At 42.2% G+C, this 22,379-nt stretch overlaps 1 protein-coding gene and 1 non-coding gene across 2 annotated transcripts; both read left to right on the forward strand.

Moving 5' to 3' along the window:
• Positions 1-2,386: 2,386 nt before the first annotated feature.
• ddx54 (DEAD (Asp-Glu-Ala-Asp) box polypeptide 54) lies at positions 2,387-9,476 on the forward strand. The gene is made up of 20 exons (XM_035185123.2): positions 2,387-2,673; positions 2,963-3,089; positions 3,819-3,889; positions 3,986-4,174; positions 4,399-4,448; positions 4,536-4,577; positions 4,666-4,761; positions 4,865-4,986; positions 5,125-5,186; positions 5,465-5,596; positions 5,682-5,892; positions 5,998-6,129; positions 6,232-6,453; positions 6,533-6,606; positions 6,695-6,904; positions 7,329-7,477; positions 7,565-7,678; positions 7,806-7,916; positions 8,034-8,125; positions 8,811-9,476. The coding sequence occupies exons 1-20, from the start codon at positions 2,554-2,556 to the stop codon at positions 9,110-9,112; spliced, it is 2,628 nt and encodes an 875-aa protein (XP_035041014.1). The 5' UTR covers positions 2,387-2,553; the 3' UTR covers positions 9,113-9,476.
• trnac-gca lies at positions 2,816-2,887 on the forward strand. The gene has a single exon. It is a non-coding gene; the product is annotated as a tRNA-Cys (tRNA).
• Positions 9,477-22,379: the final 12,903 nt, after the last annotated feature.

Here is a 22,379-nt window from a genome sequence, read left to right on the forward strand (position 1 = left end):
GGCTGAGAAAGCAATGTACAGCTGCATCAGGAGGCTGCTGCAAAACGGAGACGGGCCGTCTCTTGAGAGCCTCTGTGAGCTCCTCCAGCTCATCCAGCAGGACCTGGAGGTGGTCACGTCCAGGGAGGTGATGGACTCCTTCTATAACCAGCTGGAGTTCATTGCAGAGGAAGGGAAGAGGGCACCAAGGCTCTCCCTTTTGTTGATGGACACAGTGGACGCAAGGAAGAGAGCAGGCTCCACTCCCCACTAACATTTCAATGAAAACACATGTGGGAAATATAACTTTACATTTCCCCTTTTCCCGAGAATCAATGAAAAGAAAATAGATGTTGATATATAGATGTACTTGTTTTTTTGTAACACTTCTGAATATATTGTATTTTCAAAGTTTCACTGTTCAGTTTTTTAAAAAGGTTTAGGCTGATGTCATGTTGATGTTGATACACACATTGAGTGTCTTTTCATACTGGAGCTCAACAAATGATGATTGATTTTTTATGTCAAAAACTGAAAGAAGTAATAATCTAGTACTGGCTGTGTAATCATCTAATATTGCAATTTTTGGATTTTATAATGGGTGTCTATCTGAGGATTCTGTATAATGTACACTGGATGACATCGTACCCTGAGAAATGTTTGTACTCAGTTTGAGATTTTTACAATGTTGTTGACTAATGAATAAAATGTTTAAATTTAATTTGGGTGTTCTTATGTCTTGCATGCAGCTGCTCTCACATTTCAATTAAAACATATGTGGGAAATATAACTTATACATTTCCCCTTTTCCCAAGAATCAATGAAAAGCACAGATGACTGGAGAGTTTCTGGGACAACATTTGACAGAAGTACTTATCCTGAACTGAACATCAAATCTAAATGAGAATTCAGTAAAAAAAACTAAACATATTTGATCTCATATTTGATCTCCTTACAGCTGGTTGTGTAAGACTAGTTTCACTTCAAGCTGTGAGGATATTCAATATAAGCCTCTGGAGAGTGATATTTATGAATGGACAAAAAGCTTGGTTTTATTATATCATCAGCAACAGCATGATATCATTTGACAAGGACAGACAAACTGCAGCTTTGAGTTGAGTAACACTATTTTAAACCAATCCTTAAGATATTTCAGTGCATGTGTAATAAAGACGGCATCCGAGGTCAGACTCCTAAAATTAGCACAGTATCGTCTGCTGAAACTCAGAGACTCTGTCTGTGAGCTTATGTTTGTGCACTGGACTAAAAATCTGTTTTTTGGGAGACAATCTCGCAGCATATTTCAGGATTCCAGTAGCTTAAGTGTGACAGTTGTTGCATGGATGGGTGGGCCTGGCCTGCCAAAATGTCCTATGCACTCACTTCAAGAAAAGTTATGCAACAGGCAGAACTGCACCGATTGTCTTCCTTGGCCCCATGAGTTTTTTGAGTTATGTAAATATATAGTCATCCCAACATAGGCATAAAAAAAAGGCATATTACAACAATGCTTTTAGGATTTACTCTCATTTGTACGTGTATAAAGAATATGTTTATCGCTTCATGAGTTTCCAGATAATAAGATAGACAGACGAATAACTGAGATTATTCCCGAAAAATGAGCAACTGAGAATCTATAATTTGAAATTGCAGGACAGTGTGACACTGGGTCCGCACAATACTGTCAGTGTCAGCTTTAATTATGAGCATGCGATTCTTCTGTTCTCTTGCCATATCATGCACCACAGACATGGAGGCTGTGAATGAATAAATAAAAGAATAATATTAATACGAAAAGAAGTTGGGGAGACAAATTCAAAGTAATCGAGGTACTTTAGATTTTAATGGAGTTTTTAAAAAGGCATTTTACTGATTTCCTAGGGAATAATCATATTTAGGGCTCTGATTTCAAGCAGAATCATTTGTTTCAAATGAGTCAAAGAGAAAATGATCATTGGCGTGAAACACAAATTCTGAATGTTTTCAAATCTATCCGTAGAAATGCTGACACAGTATAGAAAACTGGGGAAGAGGTGTCAGACCTTTGAACAATCTGTGTTTGAATTCTCCCTCATAAATCACGTGAAAAACTTTCATTAGAATTCAATGTATACAATAACTATTCTCTGGTCCCATCTGTGCAATAAATGATTAAATGTAAATTAAAGACATTTACAGATGCACGTCTCCATTCTAATACAAATGTTGCTATTAACAGAAATTACACAAGTTTGACATACAGGTTTGTCGTCTTTGTAATTTGATGAAGTTATTTTCTTAATTTCCAGGTGTTTTTTCTATTCGTATGTGTTTTCTTATTTGCACATGCGTTCAGCTCTCTCGGCCACCGTAACCATGTAATCCCACCCCGGAGCAGCAGGTGTCGGTGTGGAGCATCAGACAACACCGTGGCAGCCTCGCACTAAAACGGAAGCAAGAATCCTCTCACACGTGCATCCAACATGTCCGACCTCCGTGTTGTGACTTGAGACGCTACGAGCCGAGATTTCTTTACTCCACTGCCCGCACGTTAAAGTTGTCGAGCGACGGTCGAAGGAGCGTTAAAGCTTCAACATGGCGCAGAGGAAGAAGAAGCTGACGAAGAAGAGGAGACACCCGTTCAATAAGGACACGGAGGCGGACTCGGACAACGGAGACTTCCAGCTGGCTGCTGAAGTCAAAGACGATGATTCCGTAAGAACAGGAACTCAGACACAGTTAAATAAGTTGCTGCGCCTCATAATCATCATGTCTGAGATGCGAACTACTTATGTTATCATTCATCAAGATCGGGTTTCTGTGTTAGATCAGCAATAGACGTGTTGATTCGCCAGTTGGGGGTATAGCTCAGTGGTAGAGCATTTGACTGCAGATCAAGAGGTCTCCGGTTCAAATCCGGATGCCCCCTTTTTCATTTGATCTTTCTTGATTTGTATATAGTTTTTTTTTTAACGCCGTTGTGCTTATTTATTTGATCTCACAGCCGGGGAAGAAGCTGCTGAGGTTCCCTGCCTCAGCCGACTGTCTGTCCGATGTGGAGCCGGACACCAGGCTGATGGTCAGGGCCCAGAACAAGAAGAAGAAGAAGTCTGGAGGCTTTCAGTCCATGGGTAAGAGCCAGTGGAGAGTTTCCACACTAGGACGCACGTACACTGGTTTCTCCCAGTATCGGAAGTTCAGACATGCTCTGAACTCTGGATGATCTCCTGAAGTTATCAGCAGGGGGCTGTGTGTGAGAACGCAAATGTACGAGTCAGAGGCTCCGGACAATCTCTGGATTTTCTCCTGTCAGCCCCTTAGTGGTGGAGCAGCCGGGTGCCACAGACAGAGGCAGGAAGTGGCATTTTAACTCTGCTGCGTAGATCATGTGATCATGTTTACAGCAGACATCTTTTCATCTGTCGCGTGTTAGAAGCGTCATCAACCCCCCCAGGGGATACCCCGCTGTTTTCTCACATGGTCTTGTCCTAGATTTCTACGGAATAAAGTCCGTAGAAACTGCGGAACGTCTCACCCAGACATTTGCGTTCACACATACACCTCCTCTGGAGAAAATACGTCTAGTGAATGTCTGCGAGCAGCTTCAGATTCAAGGGCCTTTGGTGATGTGGGTGGACACTGGTGTGGTTGTACTGTAAATAATAAAGCATGATCTCAGCGTTGGAATGTTTACACTATGTCCTGGCTCCTGTGAGCTGCGTCACCCCTCAACCTAAACGCTCCGGAGACTTTCATGTTGTTGTTAACACATGTAACTGGAGATTCTCCTGCTGCGTTCTTCAAATGTGAAAGGCAAACTCATGTAAAGTCTGATTTACTGTTATTTTATGTGTTTTCAGGTCTCAGTTACCCCGTTTACAAAGGGGTCATGAAGAAGGGTTACAAAGTCCCAACTCCCATCCAAAGAAAGGTATGTCAGAGTCTCTTCAGGATTCCTTCATCAAACAGCTTTTACAGCTAGACAGAGATTATTTAATTCCTTTTCCCTTTTTCTCCCCCACCTCAGACTGTCCCAGTGATTCTGGATGGCAAGGACATAGTAGCCATGGCCAGGACCGGCAGCGGTAAGACGGCCGCCTTTTTGGTTCCCATGTTCGAGAAGCTGAAGGCCCCTCAAGCTAAATCAGGAGCCAGAGCCCTCATCCTGACCCCCACCAGAGAGTTGGCCCTGCAGACCATGAAGTTCACAAAGGAGGTCAGGCTGAATGAGGAGTTGCTTCTTGTGCTTGTTTGTTTAGGAGTTCACGGTGTCTGTTGTTTGTTTCGCAGATTAATTAAAGCAGATTCATTCACATTTGCAAATGGGTTTTCAGTTTTAAAAGGGAAGTGTCTATGGTCGCTCAACAGAATATGTGGCTCAGCTGATGAATAAATCCTAATCGACAAATTCATTAATGTGCATTGTCTTTGTTGTTGCAGTTGGGAAAATTCACTGGACTAAAGACCGCCTTGATCCTCGGTGGAGACAGGTACGTGACTCCTCCATCGTCTGGTGCTTTCAGTTTATGGTTTAAATCTTTAATGAGTGGACAGTAATCGTCTGTGCTCTTTTGCAGAATGGATGATCAGTTTGCTGCCCTTCATGAAAACCCTGACATGTGAGCATTTTGTCTTTGATTATGTTGTTTATCTTAAAATCCACGCATTATATCCCCAGAAATCCTGATCTCTGTCCTTTTACCGCAGAATCATCGGCACCCCCGGTCGTCTCATGCACGTCATCACGGAGATGAACCTGAAGTTGCACAGTATAGAGTACGTGGTGTTTGACGAAGCCGACAGGTGAGAAACGGAGCCGTGCATTTGGAGCTGACATATTTTCATAACACGGCTTGGATTCATTTCTCTGCATCTGTTAACGTGTCCGTGTTTCTCCTCCACTCAGGTTGTTTGAAATGGGTTTTTCAGAGCAGCTTTCGGAGATCATCCGCCGGCTGCCAGACACCAGACAAACGCTGCTGTTCTCTGCCACTCTGCCCAAACTGCTGGTGGAGTTCGCCAGAGCCGGTAAAATCAACTTTACATTCTTCATCCTGTGAACTCATCAGTTCGGTTTTTGCATGCATCCATTGTGATTGATGAGGGTTTTAAATCAGTTTTTGCGCGATGTCTTCATCTTCGTATTGATGTTCACAATTTTTCCAGGACTGACAGAACCAGTGCTAATTCGTTTGGACGTGGATTCTAAACTCAGCGACCAGATTAAGGTAAAAACGTTTTTTTTTTACTTAAAATGGGTCAACTTAATAGACATTGATTATATGAATCTGATTTTATTATCTGCAAAATTGTGCTATGAACATGTTTTTGGTATTTATTAACTGGAAAATGTAATGTTTTGTACGATTTTTTTTTTTTTAGTGCATTTTAAAAAATCTATTTCAAACAGCTGATGTGACAGGGAGCTCCTTAGACTTATAGTGATCCTCACTTTGTATCTGTCCTACCCTTCCAAACGGTTTTAATTTCTCCTGTCTTTCCCCAGCTGTCATTTTTCCAAGTGCGTATGGACGATAAGCCGGCAATGCTGCTTCATATTCTCAGGAACGTAGTGAAGATTCACGAGCAGACGGTGATCTTTGTAGCCACCAAACACCACGTCGAGTACGTGAAGGAGGTGAGATGCAAACAGCAGAATAACTCAGATGAAAAAGCTTTTATGATTAAAAAAATGTTAACTTGTTTTTATTTTTGCTCTTTAGCTGCTTACTTCAGAAGGTTTGGACTGCGCCTACATCTACAGCGCCCTCGATCAGACCGCCAGAAAGATCAACATCGGGAAATTTGTGCATCGGAAAGCGATGGTGCTAATTGTGACGGACGTTGCCGCTCGTGGTATAGACATCCCCATGCTGGACAATGTCATCAACTACAACTTCCCCTCCAAGGCCAAGCTCTTCTTGCATAGAGTTGGTGAGTGGCTCATACATAGAATACATGTCCTGGTTTGTCCCTAATTTAATTCAGTGATCAGTCTGATATGACACATTCTAATCAGCCACTTGCTTTTCCCATCAGGCCGTGTGGGACGTGCGGGCCGCAGTGGCAGAACCTACAGTTTGATTTGTCCAGATGAGATGCCGTTTGTCTATGACCTTCACCTCTTCCTCGGAAGGCCTGTTGTGTTCGCCACACCTGAACACTCACCAGGTAAGCTTTGCCTGCCAGGAATGAATCTGCGTCTGCTCAGAAAATAGTAAAAGAACGTTTTATTCATCACTTTCTGCTGCTCAAACCTCCCCTCTCCTCCAGATGAAGACGGTGTGTTCGGCCGGGTCCCTCAGAGCATCCTGGACGACGAAGGCGCCCATCTCGTCACCACTCATGAAAACTCGCTGGACCTGCAGAACATGTTTCGTGTCTCAGAGAACGCCTACAAACAGTACATCAAGTCTCGACCTAGTCCCTCGCCAGAGTCCTTCAGGCGGGTCAAAAACACAGATCTGTCCTGCATGGCGGTCCATCCAATACTAGGTCAGTTTGAAGGAGGATGAACAGTGATGATGAAGCTGAGACAGGAGCTGGTAACAGCATTTCATTGATCTTGTTACAGGGTCAGGTATGGAGAAAATGGAACTCGAGCACCTTCAAATAGTCCATGCCATCAAAAGCTACAAATCCAAAGCGGTGAGTTACATCTGGCACAAATGTAGATGTTGGATTTCCTGCTTACTTGTCATAAAACCTAAAACAAAATCCTTTCATATTCTTCCAGACTATCTTTGAAATCAACTCCAGCAGTAAGACACAAGCCAGCGTGGTGATGCGGACCAAACGCTCCAAGGACATGCGGCTGGTGGACAAATTCAACAAACACAAAGAGGACGTGGCAGCAGAGAGTCGCCTGCATCAGCCCGTCAAACCGGCCCCTGCTGACGAAGATTACACACACAACACTGGCGAGGAGGAGGATGGCGCTCTGAATGTAAGAAATTAATACGATAAGAAGTGAGAAGTGCTAAAATATAAAGAGGAGATGTAAAATAAGTTTTCATTTTTCTTCTAGTGTGTTGGTCATCCAGTTGAAGAATTGTCATTTAATGTGGTTGCACAGTCAAATTGGAAAAATTGGCACTAATCATCCATTCAATGCTAGACGACTCAGGGCTGCCACTAAATGTTTTTTTTTAATCTATTTATCATGTAATCTGCAGTTTATTTACTCAATCAATTGTTTTTTAAATGTCAGAAATGCCCAAGTAGATATTTTTTAAATCTTTATCAAACCATGGATCCAGTGCCCCACAATATTCAATTTATTATTTCATGTAGGAAATACACATTGGTTTTTTGAAATGCCCACATTGGTTTTTTTTTGGTATATATGTAATTATTCATGTCTCCACCAGGAGGTGTTCTCTGTTGTGGTAGGTGGCAAGAGAAAACGAGTGCAGGACGGTGAGGAAGGACAGTCAAAGGACAACAAAAGCAGTCAGAAGGGTAAAGACGAGGACTATTACATCCCCTACAGACCCAAAGACTTCAACTCTGAGAGAGGGTGAGGAAACAGTGCAGTTTTTAATACATGTGTAAAATCAGACACAATTGAAATATATTAACTGTGACTCATGTTCTCTGGTCTTAGGTTAAGTCTTGGCACAGAGGGCACCGCTTTCGAGCAGCAGGCCTCCTCAGCCGTCCTGGACCTCATGGGAGATGATGGAGGCCAGTTAAACAAGAACAAACATATAATGAAATGGTGAGAATTTTAGATTCACTAGCTAACCCTTAATCCGTCTCTCCTCCTCCTCCTCCTCCTCTCTGACATCTTAATTCTTCCGATTCTTTCCCTTCAAACCATAACGTTGTCTCTCTGTCATTGGTAGGGATCGTAAGAGGAAGCGCTTCGTGAGCGACACAGGAAGGGAGGACCAGAAGAAGAAGCTCAAACTAGATGGCGGTCAGGTCATCAGGAACAAGAAGAACAAGAAGAACTTGTATCCTTCCAACCAAACGTCTTTCTGTACTTCTCTGTTACCGCCGCTGCTAGTCTCATGTTTCACTGTTTTTTAGCTGCATCGTGGACCGTTTGTCTGACCTTAACCTAATGACAGTTACGAGGAGTGGAAGACAAAGTACAAGGTGGATGATGGAGAATTCAGCTCAGTTGGAGAATCGGGAGGATCCGGAATGAGGCCAGGAGGAGGTAGAACTCACAACTTAAACACTGTAGAACTGATAAATTACACCTGATGAGAGTGAATACCACACTCACATCTGACTGGTTAAATACAAGGCTGCTGCTGGTTAGCTTAGCACAGAGACTGGAAACATGGGGGAACTGACTACAGCCTTACATTATGTCTTTGTTCCTTTTTTCTGGCCCTTGTGCTAAACTAAGCTAAGATTCAGTCATGACACTAGTATATGTTTCCTCATCTAATATATCTCTTACACCAAAATTAGCAGGTGAATGCAGATTTTTTTTAAATCCCGGTTAAACCTGCTAAAAAGGCAATTGACTTGCCCCTGGTGAGTCAGGTTTGAACGAACCCATCATAAAACCTCTGTCTTGCCAATGTTGCAACCTGCATGATATGAAAAAAAACAACGTTATTACACATTATTCCCACGATGTAATAAACAATTAGACAAACATGGATGGCGTCATAACGTTGTGCTGTAAAAGATGCAGCATCAATGTCTAGACTGCCCAATAAAGAAGAAATAATTAGTGCTCTCACCCACGTGTCATGTTTCCATCGCTGCTGATCGAAGTTGGAGCTGCTCTGAGCCATTTTGAATCTAATCACCTGTAAGTTCTTTAATTTCTGTCATTGTAACAAGTTTTTTTCTCAATGCTTCTCTCTTCTGTGTCGTCTGTCTGTCAGGTCGTGGTCGTGGTCGCGGTCGTGGCCGTGGACGTGGTGGTGGTGGACGTGGTGGTCATGGTCCTAGCTTCCAGAGCCCTGGGGGCCCACAGATGACGCCCGGTGGCCGCAGAGTGCGCTCCGAGCTCAAGACGCGTGAGGAGATTTTGAAGCAGCGTAAGAAAACGGAGAAGCAGCAGTTCCTGCAGAAGGGAGGGCTAAAGAAGCTCCGCTCCAGCAACAAGCAGTGGGCTGGAGAAGTTAAGAAGTCAGGGTTTGGACGGGGCGGTCAGAAGAAAGGCAAGATGAAGAAGAGAATGTGAGGAGGATAATCACGGGGGGGGGGATCCTGTGGGAGACTGATGATCAATGGCACGACGAGGGACCGACTGATGAAGACCAGATTTGTTCCCATCCCCCCCCTCAAGATTTTCACGGTGCCTTGTATGATTGAGGATTGAAGGAGAAGAACTAAGGAAAGATTTTCCTGAGATGTTCTTCATCTTTTCTCCTCATCACTACCTGAACTCTGTATTTGTCACAGAGTGAAATTAAAAGAAGGATCCAATTAACTGGATTTTCGTCTTTTAAACGTGTTTGGCAGAATTATCTGCTTCAATGGTTTTGAGTACTAAAATTTGTCTATACACATTATCTAATGTCATAATACACATCTGAAAAAGACAATATCCTGTGTCATGTCTTCTTTTGCAGTCAGTGACATGTTGATCGAGTACATCTGGGAAATTACAAACGAGATATACAGCTCAATTAGTGAGTTTATATCACACGGGGCACTGGGGTCTCTATATCTGATGTTCTTCAGATTTTGTGGCTGTAAATATGGTAGTTTTAGTTTTTGAAAACCATTATTATTTGCTGTTATGCTGTTGGTTCCTGCTGGTGTAAAGAGAACGTTCCCAGTTATTCATCTCTAAAAATTGTCTTATTGTCCATTTAAGTTTAAATTTTTTCTAAAAAGCCTTGAATCCACTGTTTGTGTAAAACATAAATGAAGGTGTTTGTACTCCATCATTAAGAATTACTGGTTAGAAATTGTGATTTAAAGGCACAATGCTGCGCTCCTGTGGTGGGAAAGTAGAACTGCAGCTGGATCACCCTCAGAACCACTTATTCAGGGATTGTTCACTTTTTCCAAACTATAAACCTTTGGACTGGCACGTTTTTATTGTTCTGCAGAAAATAATTGATACGTTTAAGTGCCAGGTTTCAGACTTAATTTGACTTGTTTCACCTCATGACCCTTTATTGTAGTTTCATTTCTGAATGTGCCGAAGAAAAACATCCTGAACAAATCAATGCACAACTGTCCAAATACTTTTGGCCTACACAGGATAACCGCATTTGTCTATAAAAGATAGTTGGACAGGATGGTCAGGATGAAGCTCATGTAAGTTTATATTATTATGAATCATGTTATTTTATTAAATTTATCTGTAAATCTAAATTTTACAAATCTTTAAATTGCTTTTTATATATTGTTCCCTCAGCAAATTGTTTTTAGTTTTATCGTCAAACGATATGCATTGAGATATACTGCAACTTTTTATTAAAATATACCGCAACTTCCTGAGATATACTGCAACTTTCTTTTAAAACTTTGTTTTTTGTATCGTGTGGCCACTATCACATTAGATTTGAGTTTTTCCTTCATCAATACAACTTGTCCCCCATCTGAGAAGCATCACGTTCAACTGCTTTCTGTGTCTTCATGTCAAATCATCATGTTATTTATTCCTCGTAGGAGATGCAGCAGTCGATCATCCAGCCTGGAGGAATTCTTTTATATCTCCAGCTGCTGAGAAGGTGCAAAACAGGACCACATGCAGGGCGGCCTGAGAGGACAGGGCAGCACGACACCAGCGCAAGCGAGAGAGACAAGTAGCCCAGTGCATCTGCTTGTGGTTACACTGCCGACTGCTTTCTGATGATATGCGTCCAGGCTATCACAGGTTATTTATGGCTCTGGCTCCTCATGGGCCGAGGCTCTGCCGGGAAGATTTGTGGCTTCCAGTCGTCTGCGTGAATGCTGCTAAAGATGGGCGGAAGATGGGAGGTAGGTGCGTTGGGTAACGTATTTGTTCCAAACACTGTCTAGTCACCATGGAGACAGTGATAGGACACAATCCACGGGGTATATAAAGTTTCAGTTTACTTTGTAGCTCCAAAAACCCCCCCCCAACTGTTTCAATATTCCTGATTTATTACATTCAATCCACAAAGTATATATATTTAAATGCATTAACTGTAATATCTATATATTGCCTTCATAATTTTGGTGCATAGCTCAAAAACAAAGCTTCATGATATCGTAAAAATTAAGAAATGTGCATAATAAGCTATTGTAAATATGCTGGTAATATAGATACATTTCCACATGTTTATATTTGTATGGTGTACTGTACATGCATATGGCATAAAGTATATACAGTATATATTGGAATGTGTATTATGAATGTGTTTCATATATATAAATGCATAATACCCATTCCTCTGAAAAACTGCAGAATATAGATAAATTTACACTATTATGAATTCTGTATTCAACTACTGTGTATTCTGGAGTATTCAGTGTCTTACCCCAGATATCGTATTTTTCAATGTGACCACATTCTGTCCACATTTGTGTTAAAAGTGAGAAAAGTGCAGTAAAGAAAGACGATGACTTAACAGACAAGTGAAGCAAACACAAATTTCTCACTTTCCAAATCAGAGTTTAATCAAAACAGAAATACTCAATTGATTATCTCTAATCCTCAGGCGTTCCATTGCCTTTCATGGAAATAAAGGTGGTTGTGTGGAGGCTTAAATATCTACTGATACTTGAAATGCTCACCTGAACATGTTCTAGCTATAAAAAGATATTTGTGGGAAACAACATCACGCATCTGTACTGTCTGTCCCTGAGCTATCTGTGACCAGAACAAGCTGCAGTGAAGGAGCTTGTTTCACTGATATCATTTAATCCTGGCGCAGAGATACGGAGCCACGGCCGGCCTTTACCCCCTGTCTATCTGATGACCCCCCTCTCCCCTGTCCCAGCTCTCTCTAGTGCTACAGCAGCTCTCCAGTCATCGGGACCGGCAGCGTTATCACTGCTTAGGGTTCCCAGGACTGACACAGCATCCACTTGAGATAACGCAGAAGAGCCTTGAGCATCAGAGCTCTGCTGCTAACATTACAGTGGGTTAGAAACACTGGGCACTAGTTACATAGGTGTGTATATATGTTGTCAGATCCACAATGTGACAGGCCTGAAAAAGGTTTGTTTTATTTGTTTTATATGCTCAATGAATGTGCACATCAGTATTGGACTTTGTTTTGCCAACGATTAAGATTTTTCTGACATTGCTCAAACGGCTTCTGCATTTTCAACAGCAACTAGAATATCACTCAGTAGAGCTCATACCTCCAACAGGCCCCTTAGATTAATTCAAGCTGCACCAGATAACACATATTCATAGATATCAGTCTTCTAAATATTCCATGAATTATTCCCTGGGTGAATCAGTGAAAATGTCAGAAAACGCATTTAATGTCTCACAATGATGAAGAAAGTGGAACAAAATAATAATCCTGGATATGCTCCCTGATTCAGATCTGCACGAAAAACTTAAAGAGTTCTGCCTAGATGCATTCCACATAACTCCACCAAGTTTATTGGTAATCCATCGAGATTTTGCGTAATCCTGCTCACCAACAAACCAGCCAGCAAACAAATGGACAGGGGGGAGAAAAGGTTATGGTATGGTTTAGAAACATATACAACACATGCATCCAATTAAACTTTACATTTGCTGAATGAACATTGAAAATTATGCAAAAGTCAGTATAAGTATGTGTAGACAGACACAAAAACCTCCCTTAAGTGCTATCTGCATTATTTATATAATCCAACCTCAAACTGTCACTGGACCGATGAGTGAAAAGGGCATAAATAGAAAAAATATGAAGAAGAGTATAAATTATACAATAACAGATTAATGCTCCAATGTCATGGTATTGAAAAATGCCAGCAATCCTATATAAAATCATAAAACATACTGTCCACAACAGGTAAGAGGCGGCCATTTAAATCTTGAAAGGCACACATGCTTTTAATCCAGAAACCCACCCACCTTACTCAGTAACTGTATGAGACCTTCTAGATGTATTTCAGATGTATATCAAGGTTTCTTTCCCCCTGTGGTTATCTCATTAATCTGACTTTATTATCAAACCTGTTATCTGTTTGCAGATGCGTGTGTGTGTGTGTGTGTGAGAGTTGTCTCTGTTATTGTTTCCCGAGCGTCCGTCCCTGTAGTCTGGCTCCCCTCTCCTCCTCCTCCTCCTCCTCCTCCTCCTCTTCTCTGCGTGCTCCCATCTGACGATAAGACTGCTGCCTTTTCTCAGGCTATCGCTTACGAGGCAAAAGGCCACTTGAGGAATGACAGGGCCGACATGACTGACATTAGCCGCTGTCGCCTCAGCAGGTTCCATCCTCGTGCAGACGAATGCTGACGACTCACGACCATGTTGAAAACCATCAGGGGCCCTTTTTGTTTCGTTGTTTATGGAAAAAGGTCACGCTACAGCTCTGCTCTGATATCTGGAGCTGAGATGCTGTTGGGTCAAACGCTGGTGAGCGTGGTTTAATGTCCTATTATAATTGCAGTGCTGTGGCTTTGTTTTGGAAACAGGCAGCTCGTGAAGATGTTTGGAACAAGCTGCCATGCAGACGCCTAAAGAGGGAGCCTTGAATTAGCTTGATCACATGGGAGGGACTGCGCAGTCGGTCTCGGGGCCAGAAACGTCCTAATTGGAAGTAAAAAACGTGTGCTGGGGTTGTGTGGGCTGCGGGCCACGTACAGTAAACTGAATAGGAACCAGACTGAGTGAAAATGATCCCACCAATCTGAATTCCTTTGAATTTCTCTGATGAAGTGAGACAAGCTGAAGGTCAGCGGAGATGTGAACCAGTTGTGGTTGAAAAAACACTTTTTGTTGAAACACTATATAATACTTAACTTTTCCCAGTGTGTCTTTACACTTTCTGGATAAATCTGCCATATCAACATCTTTTTCTTTAAAAACATGACATTTTATAAGTCCTCGTTGTATCAGCGGAAACCTCTGACCCCCAGCGTGCCCCCTAACCTGGCTCACCAACCTACACGTGCACTCCCTCACGTGCCCTCCACCATGAACCTCCACCTCTCATTTGTTATCATTACGTTGTGATGTTCAGTTAAAAGGCTGGGATGCCAAGAGAACTCCACAGTAATGATCATTTTAATATGTCAGGCACATCCGGGACAATTTAGGATCTGAAACTCACAGATGTTTGTCATAAATACTCTTAGTGTCTCATTTTAATTCCCTCCTCTAATTCTCAAATCATCCAATCCAATGCTTGTGGATCGAACGGGGGGAGGGGGAACTAACCGCAACCTGCCAATTGTAATTAAAGGACATCCTTCAAGTCCTGAAAGCTGCGTCTCTGCTGTGATCTGTTGCTGCCGTCAAGCCATAAATCTGGATGCACCCTCGGAGAATGGAGAGGGGCTTTTCAGCAGGGACTGTTACGTGTAACGTCAAGCTGCAAGACAGTGTTTCCGCTGCTTGAAACACAGTCGGCACACAAAGATGCCTTTTTTCAGTTTTGCACCTATTTTTCTTCTCTTTTTTACTTCTCTACTCCCAGCATCTTCCTGACCACAAACAATGAAAGAAGAGGATGCTGGGATTGATGTGTGCATTGCGAAGTGGAAAAGTTGGTTAAATATACAACTAGAGGGCAGAGTTCAATAAAGTCTCTTGAAAATGGAAATTGTATCATTAAAAACACACGAAATGCTGTATTTGTAGAGTTCCAAATCAAAATTCATCCATTTTTAAATCCATATAATTAAGTAAATCGGCATTAAATGAGAGGATGTGTTTGTATGAATGGGTGAAGGTGCAGGAGGGACTGTGTGTTGTGCTGTTAGAGGGAAACGTGTTGGCCTACAGAGCCACAGCTCACTGGTTATTTCGGGGGATGTTCAGGTGCCCGGGGGCCGCAGCAGAAAGTCCTTATAAAGAGCTCCTCTCCGGGTTAGGGTGGAAAGTGGGTTATCAGCTCCACTGTCACTCCTCGAGGAGGCCGACTCGTTTGCATCTAGTCAACACCTTCCGCCCCCTTCGTGGCACACATCTGACCCCGGCTTCCTGAAGCGACCCTTGGCCTTATCCAGGCGCTTTCAATACTTTCTACCACGTTCTACCCGCTCATGCTCTCTTCTCCAAATCCATCTCTAATCATGTTCTCATCCACGGTTTGCCTGCTTTGTGGAGCTCCCCCGCCCCATCTCTGTACATTATTGATGAGCAGCAGGAGCCACGTGTTGTGTTTTGACCATTTCGTGACAACACATTGGGGTTAATGGGATTTCAGTGTAAAGCTGAACTGAAATCGTTGTGCTTATTTTATTATGCACGTGTAGAATAAGTGTGATTCTGTGCAACGTCAAACCGCTGATAGTTCATTTGTATTACATTTGTATTACAGCAGTGAAAGTGTTGCACCCAAAATCAAGTTGGAGTAAGATTCTATTCATTCATCTTTTTTCTTTGACTACTAATCTGGCCTTTACAATTTTTTGTTTGATATTGTACAAGTCTGGGCATATTGAAAAATGTCATTACCACATCTTTCCGTTCCTCCTCTTCTTTTTTTTTTTTTTTTCTTCGTTACCCTCTCTCCTTTCCTCGTCTAAGGAATGTTTTCCCAGACTCTCTCTTCACCCTGTGTGAGCGCTCTGTCTCTCTGTGGCCACGCACTTCATTTGTCTTCGGACGGATCAGAGGAACACAGAAAATCCAAATAATCACATGGACGCTGAAGTAGTAGAAGTCTTTAAGACAAACCCCGGATAACAAGATGACAAAGCTTGTTAAGACAGAGGCCTTGAAAGGTTATTTTATTTGGTCCTATTTAACCAGTATTAGGACACTTTAAGGACATTTCATTATTTTCACATTGGAGATGAGTTATGTTTGAGGTAGCAGAGCTTTGGAAAGATTTAATTATTTAGTTGTGAGCAGAATATTTAAGTAAAGTATTTTAGTTTTGTGCCATAATTTAATACTAAAATAGAGTATAACACATTGTTCATAAAACTTTTCATTTGTTCTAATATTGCCTGTAATTATCAACTTATCCCTTGTTGCAAAAATGTAACATAGAATGAATTAATAATTTCTTTAAATATAAGTATTTTATAGCCCTATATATACATATATACAAATAGCTGTAATCATCTTATTTCCTCCTTCTGATATAAAGTTTTATTGCTGTGGCCACATAATCCAATCTAATATCTTTTTATGAATAATTCCAGTATGTTTTATAGTATTTCTCCAAACGCTTATCTAAAAGACTTTAAGGTTTTGTTTGAGTTTAGGCCTAAAGAAAAAGCAGCTTCACACATCTGTCACATCATTTACTGCTGCACTTACCTTACTTACCAGAAGATGGCGCTGCAGCCATTGTCCAAGGTCAGACATAAGACGCCTGAAGGCCGGAGAGCTCTTCCGGGCCTCTCATCGAGGTTTGAGCTCTGGAAGCTTGTAATGTCACAAGTGGCCGTCGCAGAAATGTTTGTATTTAGAACCACTGATCAAAAATATGCCGCAGCTTCGGAAATTGGCTGCAAACTTTCAGAAACATTTTGTAGGGTCAAGGTGGTTTTAGGAATTTGGTGAACGCCTTCTGCTTGGACTTAGTAGATAAACCATATACACATAGAGAGCCAGGTGCAGCTATGCTATACATCTGGTGTGTTGAGTAATATAGATGTGAAAGGCAGAATGACCCAAAATTACAGTTAAAGTGACTGGGGGGGGGACGGGGGAGACGGGGTGTCGTAACCTTTTCCATAAGGAGAATTGAGGGTTGTGATTGGTTGAAGACTATTTTCCCATCTCTCTCCCTCCTGCTTCCTGCCGTCCCCCCCTCTCACGCCAGACCCTGAATGGCACGCAAGGCCCTGACCACCACCGCAGCGTGGCGCCAAGGGGGCACAGAGTTTGTGTGTGTGTGTGTGTGTGTGTGTGTGTGCGTGTGTGCGTGTGTGTGTGTGTGGTGTGTGCGTGCCAGCCAGTTTGCAGGGCCGAGACCCCGGATATGTTGTGGGAATGTGCAGTGGACAGGGGCCAGACAGGACGTGACCTTCTGGAGGAAGCTCAGCCGGCCCTATAGGCCAAGCGGCTATCAATCAACACCCTTGTCCCGCCCCCGACTGACCACTTCAAACACACGGGAGGATTAGAGCCATGACCAGCGCTTTTAATTTTATATAAATTAGCAAATAAATTAAGAGACACTCACCGTGAAACGAAACCAATTCAACCAATTAATTCATTCCTCTATGATAAAATAAATAACAAACACATTTTTTGCTAAAACCTTCAAAAGAAATGCTTCTTTCTCAAGTTGGCTCAAACATTTCCCCCCAGTTTAAAGCAGTGCAAGTATTAATTTAATAATATCATCAGTAATCTCTGCTGTCTAATTACAGAATGTGACCTAGATCTGTACCGGTCACCTGTAACTGGTGGACATGATTATTTATTAGTCTTTTGAACCCCACTGTAATTTAGCAGGGGCACTTTCATTACTCCCTATGCCCGGTATCAGCAGATCAAAGCTCCATGTTGATTTTTCTCCCCTGCAGGCTGTCCAGGGCCCAACCTGCACCTCGGACAAATGACCAACAGGTCAGGAACTCAGTTCCGCTGGGGGTAGAGGCCGAGGGCCCCGGACTGACCCTGGACTGATGCCACTTCGTGTCTTGCGGCTTTCAGTTTCAGACGAAGCAGATTTAACATCTTTTTTTTGGTGTGGTGGTGCAGCACAGATGGAGGAAGTGGCGATCACAATGATGAGATGATGGATTTCTAATGACCATGTTTCAGCTTATTATTGTCTGTATCGTGTCAGTGTAAGTATCTACTGCTCTTTAATCATATCATTGTTAATAATGACAATAAAGGGCTCAAAATGAAAAATGCTGCCATGGGTTTGTCAATGTTCCCCTTCACTGTGGGAATTGCAGCAAACATCTGGACGCAATGGAGAGTTCAATTCAAGTTTGTTACGAAACTAATTTGCACAAGTGTTTCTGTGTGTTGTGAGAGGAAGGAAAGCTTTTTTTATCATCAACAAAGAGAAAATCATCAGTTCCGTAACTCAAACAGATTTCCTTATTTGTAATTATACACTTAAGTCGCACATGAGGATTTTTTATTATATTCCTCTTTAATTCTGACCAGGAACTACAAACAAGACAGTTATTGACTGAGGGGAAAAGTCTTTTCAGATTTCCTCTAATCAGGCATTTTTTCACAGAACAGAAAATCAAAGAAAATCCAAAACGGATCAACCAGATAAAGATGCAAGACGAGAATTAAGAGACAAATGAACGTGTTGTCCGTGTCTGGGAGAAAATGGCTAAAGGTGCTAATTAACAGAGCTGTCAGTGGTTCCTTGAAGTGAAGTGAACTTGCCGATAAGCAGAGTGGCTGGTGGGGTGGGGGTGTTGACGGTGGAGGGGCCCCCCCCAAGCCATCTGGACCTTGTTCTCCCAGAGAGCGGGGCCGTGGCACAAAAAAAACATGGTGTCGTTGGCGAAGACTGGAGAAGAACGTTTTTAAAGGAAAATATGGTTTGAATGTGTTTTTTAAGAAAACCGGTGTTGACAGGTGCTGATGGTAAACAGGTTGTAAAGTTTGGTAAAGTAAAGATGGCTGTAGGATTAACAGGTTCAGGCAAAATGTGAGTTTTTGAAAAAAAACCAGAATTAGCTTGATAAAACTATATCTGGTTGTGAATGTTTCCGTCTTTAAAAAAGCAGTTTATGCATTTTTGGTGATGTGATGTCATTAGGTTTAGTCAGAAATCAAATATGCACAGAAAGTAAATCTGAAAACGCAAACATTTTGTTTAAATCCAATTAGAATCCCAACAGGTATAAGACACCAGACATATTGGAGCTCATTAAATGCGTGAGGTCTTGTTTTCCGGACGCCTCTCGCAACAAATGGACGGATCTTCTCCTTCCCGCTTCCTCCGTCACCTTCGGGCGGCGCAGCTAAAGTGCTGCCCTGTGACCGCGTATATAGCTCATCTCCTGCAGGTAATCAACCATCATTCTTTCATGAGGCTGTGAGTGTTCAGGAGAGACTCTGGATCTCCCCTGCTGCTTCTGCCAGCAATACATCCTGCTACACGTCAGGGAACATGACAAGCGCACTCCCTCCCAGCTCATTGCACCTGAACACACTCCTCCGTCCCATGACATGATAGGTCAAATCGGATCTCTCACGGCTCCGCTTTTGGTAAGTCGGGCCGCGTCGAAAACGAGGGAGCTGAGGTAGGATTTATAGAGATGATTAATTTCTAACACATTCTAACCCGTTATTCTTCAGTGTGTTTGGTTCATGGTTTTTCACACAGAACAAAATTGATTACTTTGCGTAGTGGTTTGTGTAAAATAGTTGTAAAAATACATTAAGGTTATAATTTAATGTATCTAAATATAAATGCTGGGCCGATTAAAATGCTGCACAAGTTTTGGAAATGGTTGTTTTGTTCGACTTCCCAAATTTTACAACAAAAGGTAAAGAAATTTCCACCACCAGAGGGCAACTGGATAACTTTCCTTCCTCCATCAACAAAGAGAAAGTCAGTGTTTCTTCCCCAGATTTAGCAGAGACCTCTGTAAATCCACACATTTATCTTTATGGAGCTCTGAAGATGCCACAGTTATAATATTGGGTTGCTGCTTATGACACGATTCCTGGTGTTGTGGCTATAACTGTGTCTTTTCCTCTGATTTGGAAACTCCAACACTATTGGCTGTCTTAAGATCAGAGCAAATGCAACACTCGCTATATTAGCAATACTCACATGGCATATTAAACTGTTTCTGCCCACAAAATGTCATCTGGCTGGTACTTCAGTGAGTCCAAAGAGTACGGTACAAGAGAGATGACAAAAAACATGTTATTATAATGGCAGTCAAAGCACAACCGTCCCCTTGAATTGAATAAAGCTGCACCAAATTTCACACACTCATAGATTTTAGTTTCCTAATTATGCTGATTTTTTTTTACCTCAAGATCCATTAACTTGTCCCTGGGAAATTTGTGGAAATGTCAAAAAGCTGAATGTTTGGTCCAGATGTGTTTCAAGATTTAAAGGTGTTTTTCTAAGCTCATACCCCCCCCCCCCTTCCTCCTAGTTTCAGTAGTTTGTTTCCTGATCCTAACAGACATTAAACTTTAATAAACTCAGATAAAAATTATTGCTAGAAATAATTGCATCTTAAAGTGTCTGGCACACTTGATGCTCTATACACCTGAAAGATTAACAGGTAGGACAAACCTGATGTAAATGATCTTCTCTTATATCTGTAGTATAATCAATTAAACATGTTTGTTGTAATGAAAACTGTGAAACCCCGTTATCACATTAGTTTTATCCTTTTTCTTTGGAAAATGTCTCAAATTACTGAAAGTTGTCGTCGGTCTTTCACTGAAATTAATTTATTAAGATTAAAAATACTGCAGATTAGTTTTACTGTATTTTTGGGAGAATTTGTGCACATTTCTCCAACCGCGGGACTTTACTCACTGGAGGTTTCTCGAGCAGGTGAAGAAATTCTAAGCGTTGGTCGCAGGAGGTTATTGGACTGCTGAAGTGCCTTTGAGCAGTGCTCTATCAATGAGAGTTTTATGAAAATGAGCCATTGCTGAATTTTTTGTGAGATCCTAATTTCTAAGTCAACACTGGAATAACTGAAACAGAAACTTTCTTAGTCTGACGTTCAGATGTGGTGAAATGAGACTAAACTGAACCACGGCCCACTGATCAAAATGGCGTCCCTCCCTTCCCGTCACATCTTCCTTTCATGTAATGACATCGCTTTCTTTACAAAGTTGGCGTTTTACCATTACATGGTTTAAATTTTTTATCTGCTCAGTATTATTTCTCTGTTTGTGCTTTACAGAGCAGAGGACATTTGACACGTCGTCCACAGTTTTCAGGCCTTCTGTGTATGAAGAATTACTGCAGTCTCCTTTTCTTTTCCACATCATCCCTCTGTCTCAACGTATTTTTTATATATGTGCAGTTTGTGTGTGTGTGTGTGTGTGTGTCAACATTTGTGCGTGTGCATGCACCCGTCATTTGCACGCCTGCGTTCCGTGAGACATGGTATTATCAGTGCGGTTCACTGGTTCAACGAAAAATGGCTGAAATGATATCCAGAGCTCAGACATCAAACACCAGAGGCCACGTGAGTTATGGTGCATCGATCGACTGCGAGAACAAAGGGAGCGATGGTTAAAGGGATGGAAATCGTGGAAAAGAGAGAGAAAAAAAAAGAAGAGATAGATGAAGCAGACAGAAGACAAGCAGCCCGGGGTCTGCAGCAGATTCTGTTCGGGGGTCTGAGCCTCTGGGGTTTATGTCAGTCAGGATCTGGAGGAGAAGTTGCTCCCTTGAGAAAAACAGTGGAGAGGAAAGGAGAGCGAAGGATGCAAGGGGATGTGTGGGGCACCGAGAGGCTGGATGATAGGTGACGTTAACCAGGTGCCCTCGTGGCCCAGCTGCCAATCCATCGCTTTCCCTTCTGCTCCTCTACAGTAAAACTCTACAGTGAGTGCTTCTTTTTTTTTTTTCTAACAGGGCTCAAAGTCAGGTGCTGCTTTGGAGCATGCATGGCTGGTGAGTTTCCGTCCGACTGCGTCTGTTTCTCTAAGTTGTTACAGTTGTGTACGGGCACATGTCTGGATGTTGATGAATAACCAGGCCCTCCTTGGTTATCTCCACTTCCTTTAGAGTTTCAAGTGAGAGCCAGATGTAGCTATCCATCTTAATCTTTCCTCTCATTTAGTCTGCTGGATGCAGTCGGAGCCTGTTTTACTTTTCATTACGTTATCAAACACTGGACGGACGACTTGTTACGGGGGGGGGGGTAATCTGGATGTGTTGAGTATATTGTCAGCGTCGCATATCAAATCTGTGCAGTAATAACTCTAAACCGAAGCAATCTAGACACTGTCTGACAAAAGATGTGTGACCCCAGGAAGCCTCTTCATGTACCCATAAAGATTTAATTTCCTCTAGTCATATTAATGCTAATGCATTTGAGATGTACTGGAGTAAAAAGCTTTTGAGGAAAAAGACTCCCTGAGTGTTGAGTCAGTGGAGATGGGGCTCCTCACACCAGTGTACATGTCATGCTGGGATTTCTATTAAGTGACTATACGTTACATGATAAAATATTCAACACAGTCTACGTCCCACTGATCTATGGTCTTCTGGACTGGACCAACAAAAACCTGCCTGTAAATCTAAAACCTCAACCTATGATGAGTCTAACAAAACCTTGTTAAAATGTTTGTTTTACCACAAGTGGAAAGAAAAATGTAATTATGGACCAGAAATGTATTTTCACGGTGGGGCAGCCGAGGCCCAACAAGCGCCACTTCCTGCCAGAGGTCATTAATTTGCCTCCTGCACCGCAGATTGACAGCGTGCGC

Source organism: Hippoglossus stenolepis, chromosome 18, assembly GCF_022539355.2.
Source record: "Hippoglossus stenolepis isolate QCI-W04-F060 chromosome 18, HSTE1.2, whole genome shotgun sequence".
In the NCBI taxonomy this organism is placed as follows: domain Eukaryota; kingdom Metazoa; phylum Chordata; class Actinopteri; order Pleuronectiformes; family Pleuronectidae; genus Hippoglossus; species Hippoglossus stenolepis.

Excerpts from the sequence above, each read along its gene's own strand:
- ddx54 (XM_035185123.2), top strand. The coding sequence starts at position 2,554 with ATGGCGCAGAGGAAGAAGAAGCTGACGAAGAAGAGGAGACACCCGTTC. Across the intron at positions 5,893-5,997 it reads GCTCTTCTTGCATAGAGTTG|GCCGTGTGGGACGTGCGGGC; the intron begins GTGAGTGGCTCA and ends TTTTCCCATCAG. Across the intron at positions 8,126-8,810 it reads CGGAATGAGGCCAGGAGGAG|GTCGTGGTCGTGGTCGCGGT; the intron begins GTAGAACTCACA and ends TCTGTCTGTCAG.